At 38.3% G+C, this 14,965-nt stretch overlaps 1 protein-coding gene across 1 annotated transcript in view; it reads right to left on the bottom strand.

The window, feature by feature from the left end:
- Window positions 1-14,965, bottom strand: part of ADAMTS19 (ADAM metallopeptidase with thrombospondin type 1 motif 19) — a 228,940-nt gene that overhangs the window by 18,188 nt on the left and 195,787 nt on the right. Inside the window, exons 19-21 of the mRNA XM_038551654.1 lie at window positions 11,866-12,001; window positions 6,084-6,288; window positions 3,407-3,559 (exon numbers count right to left, since the gene is read on the bottom strand). Of these exons, the coding sequence (XP_038407582.1) occupies window positions 3,407-3,559; window positions 6,084-6,288; window positions 11,866-12,001 (494 nt within the window). The remainder of the gene's footprint in view (window positions 1-3,406; window positions 3,560-6,083; window positions 6,289-11,865; window positions 12,002-14,965) is intronic.

Raw genomic sequence — 14,965 nt, 5'->3', positions numbered from 1 at the left:
TTAAGTCTACTAGATTTATCAATAGTTTAAAAACTATTAGTAGAATTTGAGTGAAACTGACAGATTAATTGACCTCCGAGGAGCACAGAAATCCACCCACAATTGTGTGCATATTGCTGCTATTCTTGTTCCAGGGACACAGCTGATAAGATTAAGAAATCTATGTGCTTCCTCTTTGAATACTTTAATCACTGAAACTTAATAATCACAGCATTATTCCTTTTCTCTGTAATTATTTTGGGATGATCTTTATTTTAACATGAAAGTGGTATCTTAGGAGTAAAAATGAAGGAGTAAAGTCAAAGTTCACATGGAGCCACTGGCTTTAATTTGTGTATGTTGTTTAAATCTGTTATGCTGAGATCTCAGTCATAAATAAGAACAAGGAAACAGGTTTAAGGAAAAGAGTAGACTTATATCCATATAAAGAAAAAATGCAACATATTGAACCTTCTAAATAAGCAAACAGAAACAAACAGGCCAACAGACAGAGGTAAAAAGTCATAGAACAAAAATGATATGTTATGCGACATAACTACTCCTTTCCTTACAAAGGCGATCTATGTTCTGGTCGGGCAGCAATATAATAACACAACAAAACCAACTGAAAGTAATTCAATATAAGTATATCTAAAAAAGGATACACATAAAACTCTGATAAATTGGAAAAAATATATTTTTAGGCTTAGCATAGAAAATCAAAAGTCATGTTTTTTTTTATGATCTCACCAATTAATTTTGATTTTGCTTAAGATTTAACCAGAGGCCACATTATAGGCACATTTATTAATCAATAGCAATAATATGTGTCATTCAAATATGACTTGCTGGCCTTATTTCCACATGCCGCAATGAAGGAGCTTACAGTTCTGTGTCATAAATTATAACAACTCTTGAATCTTATGGGTTTTTTTGTGATTACAGTTTTTGTTTTTTATAGTTAACTGGAGGTTAACACTTATCACTTAAAATACTTCTTTTTTTCAAAAAGATTTTATTTATCCATTTACCTGAGAGAGAAGGAGCACACCTGCATGTGTGCCAGCATGAGTAGAGGGAGGGACAATGGGCAGAATGGGAGAGACAATCTCAAGCTGACTTCATACTAAGTGTGATGTCCAGTACAGGGCTCAGCCTCACCACCCTGAGATCCTGACTTGAGCCAAAACCAAGAGTTAGCCACCCAACCAACTGAGCCATGCAGGCATCCCTAAGAAAATATTTCTATTAATTAACAAAGCTGGAAAAACAGAGCTCATCTATTCTAGTAGTTTTTAAACTTTTTTCTTAGAAAAGAATTGTTACACTTAAGGAAAACACCTCAAATTTCACTAGCCAAAATAAACAAATGTGGGATGGCTAACAATTAAAAGAGAGCAAAAGGGGATCTTCCTCACACCCTCCCAACAAGAACTTTCATTTCCTCATCCTATTTCATACCTTTAGTACTGAAGAAAGGGTTAATAGACACATAGCTTGAAAACAGTGTTGTTATCTGTTTTCCTTATTTCACTCATAGGGAAACAAATATACAAAGGTATTCAATAGCTTGACCAATTGGTCCATCTGTATAATGAAGGAATCCAAACTATCCCCCTCCTTGTCTTGACTTCCAAGCCACAGTCTTTTTTTTTTTTTTTTTTTTAAGATTTTATTTGTTTATTCATGAGAGACAGAGAGAGAGAGAGAGAGAGAGGCAGGCAGAGGGAGAAGCAGGCTCCATGAAGGGAGCCCGATGTGGGAATCCATCCCGGGTCTCCAGGATCACACCCTGGGCTGAAGACAGCACCAAACCGCTGAGCCACCCAGGCTGCCCCCAAGCCACAGTCTTGCCCCATCATCTCATTGTATTTCCCTCTCTTAGAATTAGGAAAACATTAACCCTGAAAATAAAATTATTTGTGGTTAATTTGGAATTCTCTTTCCTCCACAGGTTGTTTCCTCTAAAATGTGAAGTTTCCTTCTATGGTTCAAAGCTGCATGGATTAAGCTGAATATTTCCTAATTCTGTAGGGAGGGATTTACTTACATTGTTTACAAATGCATCTTTTATTTTTTTATTTTTTTTTTAAAATTTATTTATGACAGTCACACAGAGAGAGAGAGGCAGAGACACAGGCAGAGGGAGAGCGAGAAGCAGGCTCCATGCACCGGGAGCCCGACGTGGGATTCGATCCCGGGTCTCCAGGATCGTGCCCTGGGCCAAAGGCAGGCGCCAAACCGCTGCGCCACCCAGGGATCCCCAAATGCATCTTTTAAAGAGTCCCAATGTAAACATGAAGTGCTGTAGGTCTTTGAAAGAAAAGTATAGAGAACATGAGATGCTAATATGCAAACATTTTTAGAGAGGTAAGGCATCAGTAATCACAAGAAAATAGATTTTCAATGTCAGGAATTTCTTCTGGGCCAACATTATGCAAACTGGCTAATCACAGTGTTATACTTTGAGAAGACTTCTTCCAGGAAGTCCTTTAGAATTCTCCACAAAAAGCCACCACACTCCCTACCATGACCAAGCACTAAGCTCCCCCCCTTTTTTTTTCACATATAAAATAAAGGGAGAGAAGAGAGCATTTATTAGGTCTCTTCTAAGCCTTCGAATTTTATGATTCCATGATAATAAGTACATGATATCACAGCTGAGTGTTGCAAGGCACAGGGGATTATTTGATTAACGGTTACAATTCTGATGACTAGTATTTGAGACCTGTTTTCACCCACATATGATCAGAATTTTATCTTAACACATGGGATTTTTAAATTCTCTACATAGAGTGAATAGATGAGCTGTTTTCTATGGCTCACTTATATATAAGACTCTCTTTTATTCATAAGTTAAAATACTATTATCACAAATTGAAGCTTACTGTTCGCTTGCCATATGATTTGTGTCTGCCTAATTTGATCAAAGAACTTCAGGAATGCTGTTGCTTTCCATTTCTTCTATACACAACCCAAAAAGTTGATGGGGAAAAATAATGCCTTTTACATATTAAGATGAAGCGTGCCTCTGTTTGATCCTGTCACTATCTCCCTTAGTTATATTTTCAACGCACTTAACAGATAGTACTTTATTAGATGTTTTATGCAAAAATATTCTGACAAAGAATGTATCAATAAAGACTCACAAAAAAATAAAAATAGATAATTTTTTTGAGAGCTTCCTTTGTGTCAGTCTTCAGTGCTTTATACATTTTTTCTTATTTGATATTTAAAATAGTTTTACAGAGCTCATGATCATAATCGGACAGACTGGGTGTGAACCTGGGAAAATAACACTTCATCTGTCCTAATCCATACCTCTGTCCTCTATCTGTCCTAAATGTCATACTGTGTGGTTACAACACTCCAGGCAATGCTGGCATCATTGAAACCTAATACTGAGAATGGACAAAATGAGTCTCACCTTAGACCAGTCGCCCATCCGCCACACATAGCATTTCGAGTAATCCTCACAGTCTTCAGCCTCCCGGGGTCTGGTGGAGAGGACACATTTCTTTCGAGGGTTAGTACACCTCACCGTCCGATGACGGACGCCTTTGCCACACTTGACCGAACACTGGAAGATAACATCAGAGAGTCTGGATGAGGTTGTGATTAGGAGATAGAGACCAATGGTTAAATTATGTTAAGTAATATTTCTAATCAACTCTCCTAAGCCTATCACTCACATAAAGATCAGGTGAAAGAAGAAAGAGAAGAAACACACCTGGCTTCACCCCAGTACCAGGAGCCAGATAAAGCTTGGGGCCCAGTTTGGAGCTAAATGAGTTTCAGGAACACAGGACCATTATAATAGGATTGGTGATGAAAGACAAATAATATACAATGATCAAAATGTAAAATATTAAACTTGATTGGCATCACATAGTTATACATAGTTACATAAGAAAATTGAAAAATTTACTTTGGCTAAGATTTAGTCTATTTTAGCCCTAAGAAATACTTGTGAAAAATGAAATTTTTTAAGAGAATCAATTCTCATAGACTTTTCTTAAAGGGAACACAGGAGAAAATCTTAGCAAAAATAAAATATTTCATTGCATAATTATATACCCCTGGAAATCATCAATCTAAATGATTTAAGATGGTGACATAACACATAAAGCACATATGTATATTTCACCAGTCTTTTCTAGATGCAAATTAGTACATCATTTTCATTTGTGCTCCTTGTTATGGATTATGTGTAAAGCTTCTCAGTTTTACAAAGGTACACATCACTGACTATCTGGACACAGAGATCAAAATGGCATTGGGCAGGAAGAGGGAGAGGAGAGAGAAAGGAAGAGATGAAAGATATGGCAAAAGTCGAAAAATTCAATGAATAATTGTCTGTCCAAAGCAAGAGTTGCAGGTGTACATTTAACAATGATGTAGTATATGAATAACCAGGAGGACTCCAACAGTTGTGTTCTTAAAAACCTAAGCATGGAACTAATGATATTTTAAATATAAAGTTTGCACAAATGAATGATTATCTCATAATTTATGGCTTATGTTTGAATATGTTGAGCTTTAAAGTGGACTACATGTGTGACTTGGCATTTTAATATTTATATTTTTATTTTTTTTGCAATTGTAACTCACCCTGATCCATAAGATCAATTTTTAAATTAAATCAAAGTGAGAGATATTCTTTAATTGGTAGACTGCACCGAGACATATTATTTGCTCTCAGCTGGTGCCAAAAATCTGTATAGAATTTCTGATCTATTTCTTCCTAAAGAGTTTGCAAAAATGTTATGGTTTGGCTGGAGGTGGGCTATTTTCCTTTGCTCATGTGAATCTTCTCTTCAGATCACACTGATTCTGATGTAAAATCAGATACTATATTCACTCTCAGAAGTATACATTGCCAATGAAGAAGAATCTGTTAAACAGCAAGGTATAGCTCAGAAAAGGAAGCCAACAGAAAGTTGTGCTATTTGCTAATGTACTTTGTGGAGGGGGGAGATTGGGTTAATTGAAGAATATTCCCAAACCTTATTATCTAAGCTACTATATCCTCATTTTCAAAAGATTGGCTACTCATTGTAACCTAGCATTTTCCATTTGTCAGGTTTTTTTTTTTTAAGATTTTTTATTTATTTATTCATGATAGACACAGAGGGAGAAAGAGGCAGAGACACAGGCAGAGGGAGAAGCAGGCTCCATGCGGGGAGCTCGACGTGGGACTCGATCCTGGGACTCCAGGATCGCGCCCTGGGCCAAAGGCAGGCGCTAAACCGCTGAGCCACCCAGGGATCCCCTATCTGTCAGTTTTATACACAATCTAGCATTCTGAGATTAAGCATATGAATGATTTTGGTCTGGATGTGTGCATGCGCATGACTCTGCACCTGTGTGTGGGTATGTGAGTGTGTTTGTGTATGTGCGCATGCAGCCACTTCCCTAAAATGCTTCAGAGAAGCTAGAAGATTTAAGTAATGACTGGTGTTTATTATTATGCACAGATACATATCATGGTAACAGAAAAATAAAGCATATGGTTGGGCATGGAACACACCTGTATGCTGCACACCACATGCTAATGGGTGTGCGGTGCAGTGAGTGTGACAGCACTGTGTTCAAATCCCAGATACCACACTTAGATAAGATTCTAGGGTCAACTATTTAACTTCTCTGAGCTCTATTATGAAATGGTGAAACTATTAGCCTTCTTGGTGATTAAATATAAGCAATATATTAAATATGAAATGAAAACAGAGACCCTGCCTACAGGATATGATTGTTAAATGTTCATGGTCTTTCTTCTTTCTCTTAAATGTTCAGGGATAAACAATGAATCAAATGTGTATCAACGTTTCTGCCCACTAAAGATTCTATACATGGTATATACCTGAATAAGCCGGCATTCTAATAAAATGTACATATAATGTGTTCTTGATTATGTGACAATGGCTGAAGTCATATTTGCAAAATTATATACAATGAGTATATTCCTCTTATCATCAGAAAAATTAATAGATGGTATTGAAATTGCTGTGCACAGAGATGTTGACTGCGACAGCATATGACCTCACATGAGCTAAGCTGGAGGAGAGTACGGGAACAGGAAGGGACAGGGGCGCACACCGTACCTCAGACCACACTCCTGCCTCCCACACAGTCATGCAGTCCTGGCCCTCGCAGCGCTGGGCAGACGCAGGCTTAGGCCCGGTGCAGTCCCTCTCCCGAGCTCTGATCAGAGTTCCGTTGCTCAGTTGTTGGGTACAGGCCACTTGTCTGCTCTGCATTCCTTTTCCACAAGTTCGTGAACAGGGCGTCCATTCTGTCATCATCCATCTAAAAGGAAAGAAAGAACCACTGAAACAAGTTAAAAGATATCCACCCATGGTGTATTTTGACCTGTCTGGAGTTAGAATTGTTGCACAATGACTTTTATTTTTTGTTTTTTTCTTTTTTTACTACTTTATAGTTTTGTCTAAAACACCTGTGTTTTCTATCATGTCGAATTCTCTGTATTTCTAATCTCAAGGCCTTGTTCCTACTAGAACTTCCAAGAATTTGATTCCATCCATGCCATATGATATGCTTTGCCTGTTGCTGCTTATCATACTGGCTGCACTGAGATACCTAATAAGTATACAATTGCTAACATACTGAGTTATTCCTGCTCTTTGTGTTTTAAGTCTTCACAATGACTCCATGTGTTAAGGTACTACAACTATTTTGGACTTTTACAGAGAGGGAAACCAAGGCAAGGAGAGATTTAACAACTTACCAAGGGTCACAGGGTTGGAGAGTCAGAAATTGAAATGAGACTCTAGATCACTTCACCACATGACAAATGCAGATATGAACAACGGCACAGAACTCTGTCATGAGAATACCCTCTTACCCAGAGGAAGCCATAGTTAGTACATTATGCTTATGACCTGCAACGAGTTTTCGTGTCTGGGCCATATCCTCTGATACAGCTACGTGTGCATCTTTAGGCTAGCCTAGCCTCTATGTAGTTGACACATAATCACAGACACTGGGGTACAGGCTCAGGAGCATAAACATAAAATGACCTCATTTCAGAGATCCCCAAAAACTCCAAATATTCTTCTTGGAATTCACTGATTAAGTGATTCTGCCAATACATATGCATTTTAATACCTAGATGGACATCCTTTTCCCAATCATCAGGGCAGTGATACATCTCTATGGCACTTCCATTTCTGTTGAGTTGGGATATACCCTAAGGACCACTAATTTAAACACCTCCCCAAATTTATTTCAGGAAGAATCGAGGCCTATACCAGAAAAGTGATTCATGAAATTTGTATGAATCGTGTCAGTAAAAGCCCCTCTGCATTTCCCACTATTAGGTCAACCACACAGGGGGAACTAAATCCACCCCAAACTACCTGCACAATCCTATTTCGGCACAGCGCAGGGCAGTCCAAAGCCCTGAGCTTAACTTTGGGTTCCTTGCTAGCTGTGCACATTCTTGAAACAATACTAATAGCTTTAGTTAAGTTTCTATTTTGTCATGTGTAAAAGTGTTTATCATTATAGGGACTCAGTATATAGCATATACTTTATATATTACAGTATATTTATACGTAATTTATACTTATTTCTCTAGCTTCATCTCTCATTTGTTTGGAAAAGAAACCATATGCTCAACTTGCTCCTCAAACACTATTTTACCACATGGTACCTGTTTATGGAGCACCCAGTGCCTGGAACCTTGACAGCCAGCTCCAAGTCCTTTCCTCCTAACAGGGCTTCTCCATCCAACCTATAATAATTGTGGTCCCTTTGCCCTCTGGCATCCGGCTTGTGGCACTCACACAGCATTTATTAGAAATAACCTCGGAAAGTGTGTGGGGGGGTTCTCATCCTCTCTACAAAATCCACCCTTCTTTTCCTGATTAGTATCTAAACTCTTTAAAGGAAGAGATCATGTCTTATTCTTCTTTGCCTCTATAACAGGATGTACACAACAGCTTGTCATTAAACATTTCTCATATTGGAAATTGTATCTATGTTTTACAGAAAGAGCATAAATTCTTCTACATTTACTTAAGCCCAAATTCTTCTGGCAATGATCCAAAGTTTGAAAAGTCACAACTCATGCAATCTAGTTTTCTCATCTGTACAATGGTTTAATTCTAAATGATTCTATGCTTCTATTTCTGAAAAGGAAAAAAAATTATAATAATATTTGCATCCTAGTATTGCCTCTAACAGAGTTCTTGTCTGCTGGTCTATCAAGTATGATGCAGATATATCATTTTGCTTGGGAGTCCCCTAGTGGATTTTTCCTAAAGTATTATCTTCCAAATTTATTTAGTTTCTGATTCATCTTTCTACATAAAATGTGTACCATGCGTACCACATTATAAGTACAATGTAAACCCATGTATATAATTTTCCCTCCAATTATGGAGCCTAGAACACACTACTGAAAGGAAAAGTATGTGCAATTTCATGGAATCTCTTATTTTTTAAATAAAATACATTTTAGAGACCCTTAGTATAATGATAAAAGTTACTTTTTCTTTTTTTAAAAAATATTTTATTTATGGGACACCTGGGTGGCTTAGTAGTTGAGCATCTGCCTTCACCTCAGGTTGTGATCCTGTCCTGGGGTCCTGGGATGGAATCCAGCATCAGGCTCCCCATAGGGAGCCTGCGTCTCCCTTTGCCTATGTCTCTGCCTCTCTGTGTCTCTAATATTTTTTATTAGAATAACAAATAAAATCTAAAAAAATTTCATTTATTTATTTGAGAGAGAGCTGAGGGGAGGAGGTGGTGGGGTAGGGTGGAGAGGGAGAGAGTCCCAAGCAGAGGTGGAGCTGAGCATGGAGCCCGATGCAGGGATCCGTCTTGCGATCCTGAGATCATGACTTGAATGAAACTAAGAGTGGGATGCTTAATGCACTGAACCATCCAGGTGCCCCAAAAGTTACTTTTTCCATTCCTTATGAAAGCCTCTCAGAAAAAAGATTTAGAATGTAAAACGTATTCTAATAAGACACTTTGTATTTTAGAATCAATCTAATTTGGAATTATCCCATTTCCTTATCTTTAAGATTTCTTCTTCCAAAGCTATTTACTAGTGCACCGATATAGTTTATATTTGGCACATAGGGTTCCATTAGTCTATTTAGTGACTTTTTTAATAAATGTAAACGTAAATTGGAATGTTTCTTACTAGGGTGGGAAAAAAGAAGAGGCAAGAAAAACTAAAGGTTATGCTATGCCATGCCAGTAAGTCATAGAAAGTTTTCCTATCATGACCCCCAATAACCGCTCATGTCCATTTCTTTTCGATATTTTGGTTGACCTGACTGCCACTGCTTCTTGGTGGTTTGCAACATATTGACTCCTTTCCCAAGGGAAGGAAGATAATACTCTCTAACAAAAAAGACATCCAGTGTCCAGCTGCAAAAATTTCTCACTCAGGGATGTAGTGACCTTCTAAAGTATTCATTTTACTAAGCCATTAGCAAGGCATTTTCCTCTGAGATAGCTGAGGTCAATGAATGAACAATAAATGGTGTGTACTCCACATTCTGATCCTTCACAGACCAAGTTAGGAAGTGACAAGTATGCTCTAGTCCTCAAATTCAACTCATTCAAGATTCCTGATAGATCAGAAGAAGCCAATGTTCTTTTCTCCAGATGGAAAAATTATATAGCACATGAGACAAATGGTGTTTTGAAATATTTTAGCAAATAATTTAACACAAGATAAGTTAGCATTTTAATATCTATTAAAAGTGATAAAGAAAAAGATAATTCTTAGGAATGGTAATAACAAAAATGATCCAGGTTCTTTAGCTGACAGAGCAAAGGCCAAAAACTCTGCTCTTATATCTGTCCAGCACTGAATGGAAAGAAGTTAAAGAGCTGACCGCAGGTTAACAATAATACCCTAGGTCACTTTTCCTGTTGATTACTACATTGCATCATAAAAAAGCCTAATTAGTTCATCTACTTATAAAATTACCCTGAAAAGCAGAGAGTGAGGTAGGTGGAGTGGGCACAACATTACTGAATGCATATTAATGTGTTTTTATCTTTTGTACATTCTTTTACAGATCATTCTTCTGTCCTATTCCTTAGAAGCATAATTTTCCCTGGGGATTGGGAAAGAACAAGAATATTGGAGCAGGAATGCAGAGGAAAGGAAAAGTTGATAATTAGCTTTTGTCACCTTGTATACACCCAATCTACAGCAAAGCAAGCCTTGAAATTTCAGCATTGTAAAGGAAGGAAGGATTTTCCAAATTCTTTTAAGCTCTCATTCACATAGCGTGAGCCAGATCTGAAGGGCTTAATAAGCAAGTTTTGCAGTAAGCCAAAAACAGAGGAAACGCAGGATCAGGGTTGCATTAGAGGCGGGGAAGGCCAGGGGAGCAGGGAAACCAGAAGAATGGAACACGAGCCTGGATGCACGAATTCCCAAAGAGATTAAGACAGAAAAGTTTAAATAGAGTTAATTGGCCACTTTGTTCCCCCTTCCTCTTTAACCTTCTCCCTCCATACTTACTGTGCTTGGAGGGCCATGAAGAATATTATATTAGTTATAGACCACTACGAAGCTACAAGTCCTTTGCATATCTGAGTTGAAGGGCACATGAGCTCACTGTGACTCTGTGCAGGATTCCATTCTCTGCGTGGCTCCCTAGGAAATCACAACTAAAACTACACCTCATTCATGGAGCCGCAAGAGATCTCTGAGTGTCAGGACAGAACAGATGTCCCTGTCTCTGTATTCCAGAGAAATCAATGCAGCCTCATACTCTTTTTTTTTTTTTTTTTACCATTCTATCTCTGAAGGCTTTTAGGACCTCTGACATGGGGTTCAGTCACACTCAAGCTCACTAATTTTTATAAGAAGCCCTCTGATGGGAACCCCTCTACACAGCCTTGCTGCTAGCTCACTCCAAAATTATACTTGGGTTCTTCATCTCTGTGGGTTACTAAGGCATGGTCTTCTTTCTACACCACTTTCATCTGCTCAGCATCACTCTCTCATTTCCTATTCAAGGGCTTCTCTCCTACTTTGTTGCCTCATACTCACTGAAGTCACAGGTGACCAAAACAGCAAACCAGGACCCCTCAGCACAGGAATCCAGCAATCAGAGGTCAGGAATTGGGCAGTCAGATTGGGAGTTCTGGGAGAGAAGTGAGGATGTAGCCTGGGAACCAGGACGATCATACTGGCCCTGGTGTCTTGTGAGGGGCTGAGTCCTGGCCAGTCCTGCTTTGGTCTATATCATCCTTGGCAATTTCTAACACATCATATCAGAAAACTCAAGAATAAATAGTGAAATTCAACCCATAAGCAGATTTTTGAAGGACCAATCAATGGATTACCAAATAATTTTAATTACATCTCCTCCATCTTCTCCTATATCTCCACATTCACACTGTGGAGAACGCAGTTAAAGTTGAGAAACATCCTAGCCTTGCTGCTTTAATACTTTTTCCAGCTTGTTTAAAACCCTACATGTTTAAAATAAAATAAAATAAAATAAAATAAAATAAAATAAAATAAAATAAAAAAATAAAACCCTACATGTGGCTATATATTCTTTTGCATTATTTTTAGGAGAACCGGGATTTTGTTAATATTTTGAGCATGTTTTAAAAGCTTGTAATTTGGGCAGCCCGGGTGGCTCAGTGGTTTAGCGCCGCCTTCGGCCCAGGGCGTGATCCTGGAAACCCGGGATTGAGTCCCACGTTGGGCTCCCTGCACGGAGGCTGCTTCTCCCTCTGCCTGTGTCTCTGCCTCTCTCTCTCTCTCTCTCTCTCTAAATAAGTAAGTAAGTAAGTAAGTAAGTAAGTAAATAAATAAATAAATAAAAGCTTGTAATTTAGTGGCCAGAGTGTTAACAAGTGGTGGAATATGGTTACCTTGTTTGGCATGGTTGCTCATTGCACTTTCGAATCTGCGGCTCAGGCTTGGTTAAGTATTTGCATTTCTTGTTGTCCACAATGCTGATATTTTTGTTCATGATTTTGGTGCAAGACACTATTGTCTTCCTTTCTCCTGAAAAGAGCAAACAAACACACAGAAAGATGACAGGCCTTTAAGTAATGGACCTAGGGGGTGAACATAGGCTCATTGTAATTTTCAGACTTTGAAAGGAATTTTAAGTTAGATCAATGAAGATATTATTTATAATTTACATAAAAATGCATCTCTAGGCTTAAGGAGGATAAATGGTAAATTTTTTCCTCATTAGAAATTAAATGGCAGGGTGCCGGGGTGGCTCAGTTGGTTGAATGTCCGACTCTTAATTTCAGGGTCATTATCTCAGGGTCCTGGGATCAAGCCCCTAGTCAGGTTCCATGCTCAGCTCAGAGTCTGCTGGAGATTTTCTCTCTTCCTCTCCCTCTGTTCCTCCCCCAGCTGGCACATGTATGCACACTTTCTCTCTCTAAAACACAACTAAATATTTTTTTTTAAAACAAATTAAATGGCAAGTTTTATATTCCCAAGGGATTGTGGTAGCCTAAGTTGACAAGACATTAATTAAAGATTTGTTGGTAAGGACTACACTATCTTTTAGTATTAAGTGGTAGAAAGCTGTACTTTGCAAAAAACTTGTATGACTTCATGAAAGCACATAAACACGTGGGCATATTTTATCATCACATGCATTTATCACACATTTTACCATATACCAGTGCTATGTAGTGAAAACAAACTTGTTTTCAGTATGACCCGGACTTTTATTCTTAATATCTCTGATGAAGGTATCCTAGAGCAATGAGGAATTCTAGAAATCCTCATTCCCTGTTTATTATGATGTTCTCTAAGAAAAGCCATGGGACTCCTAATATTTTACCAGATTTCAGAAAAATGGCTTTTCTACTTTCTCTGATATGATAAAGTCTGATACTGGAAGTAAAAATGACCACTTGTATGGTGTACTTATTTTTATCTGGGCCCTATAAGTACACTTACTTGTCAACATTTTCTTTATCTCATCTTGCACCTAAAGAGCCTAATAAACACATGCTAATTCCGTTTCTCTACAAAAGTCTAAATTTCTTTATCAGATTTCATAATCTAATTTAACGTATTGTGTGACATTATAAAGTAATTAAATCAACCAATAATTTTAAACCAGATGGGTCATAAAGGATTAAGAAAATAATCATAAGTCTTCGGGGCCCCTATACAAGGCCATTAGTTAGGGTCTGATGACAGTCATGCAGTGATAATTAGGAAGCTCATAGCATTCTTGATGATCATGCCAAATATGACAGCCTGGCCTGGTGGTAGAGAGGTCACTCTGTCACTTAATTAACAGAGGGGGGAAGGCTGGCATCAAGAAAAAAGGAAAGAAGGAATGCAGAGAGAGCTACTTTCAATAATTTTTGAGGATCTTTTGCTTTGACCTGAATTGGGGATGGGGAGAGACAGCAGGGTGGCCCAGCAGAAGGCAGAAGAATAGGCATCTTTCCTTCCTTTCCCTCTCAACAACACTGAGCATGGTCCCAAGACAACTTGTAGCATACAAAAAAATGACTACCTTTCTCTCCTCTCTCCCCACCCCCACCCTGTGTGTGTGTATTAACTAACAATTATATCTGTGATTATTGCATATTATGTTATTGAAATCATTTAGTTTTATCTTCAGTTTTATTTCCTGGTATAGGCAGTACAATGTTAGCCAATTGTTTCCTATCTGAAGAATTCCAGGTCTGGTACAATTCAACTTGTTCTATGGGAGCTCAAAACAGACAACAGAGGGCCAAACAGGTAAAAGGCGTTTTCCAAGCTTGATAAATAGAATGTGGGTTGGGGGCAGCCTGGGTGGCTCAGGGGTTTAGCCCCGCCTTTGGCCCAGGGCCTGATCCTGGAGACCCGGGATTGAGTCCCACATGGGGCTCCCTGCATGGAGCCTGCTTCTCCTTCTGCCTGTGTCTCTGCCTCTCTCTCTCTCTCTCTCTGTGTGTCTCTCATGAATAAATAAACAAAATCTTTAAAAAAAAAAAAAAAAAAGAATGTGGGCTGAACTGCAGTCCCCAAGCCAAGGACTTTATGGCCAGTTACCTACGTGAATGAACATCTCTGCTGGAAGTCCTTTAAGCCTGTCCTGTGCACCTGACACAGTCAGGCAAGCTGATGGGAACTGGTAGAGAACAGGTAACATTCCATGCCTGGGGTAAATGCTCAGGGGCTTCCCAGGCTATCCCCTGGTAGGTCAAGAAGGGAGAGGCTGTTTGGCATTAGATCAAATCATAAGAAGGGTTCAATACCTACCAACCTCAATTTTCAAATAAACTGCAAAAAAAGCAGAAATGGCTTATGTTTATTCTTTCACAGAGGCAACTGGCCTCACAAGGTAGGAGTTGCTTAAGTGTAAAGAAATTGGGACAAGAGTTTTGATTAACTTCCTCCTGGTTTCCTATATTCCAGGTGCTTCTTTAGAACCTGATGCACATACTAAATAGACATTGTGCAAATTCTATATAATATTTGAGTACAACTTCTACATTAGGAGGATGCCTACTTTAAAGCAGGATTAACATACATGTTACTTTCATTAAATATAAATGTTAGGTTTAAAATCTAATTTAAAGCCTTTGAATTTGTAAGACACTTTTTTTTTTTTTTTTTGCAGAATAGATGTAATTGCCTAAACTAATTTAAATGGTGGCTTTCTGACAACTACAACACAAAAAAATGACTAACAGACATTATCCAGAAAACTTTTCCTGAACATATATGTAGTTATGAGGTAAATAACTCAGGGCTAATTATTCTGCATTTATTCTTTTCTTCAGAAAATCCATAATGTTAGTTATATTACCATAGAGCTAAAATATTAAGCTCTTGAAAAACTCTTGAAAATCTTTTTTAAGATTTTATTTATTTATTCATGAGAGACACACAGAGGCAGAGATGTAGGCAGAGGAGAAGCAAGCTCCCCATAGGGAGCCTGATGTGGTACTTAATCCCAGGGGCCCGGGATCACAACAAAGGCAGACATTCAACCAC

Source organism: Canis lupus, chromosome 11, assembly GCF_011100685.1.
Source record: "Canis lupus familiaris isolate Mischka breed German Shepherd chromosome 11, alternate assembly UU_Cfam_GSD_1.0, whole genome shotgun sequence".
Taxonomy (NCBI): domain Eukaryota; kingdom Metazoa; phylum Chordata; class Mammalia; order Carnivora; family Canidae; genus Canis; species Canis lupus.
This window is presented reverse-complemented; position numbering and strand designations above follow the sequence as displayed.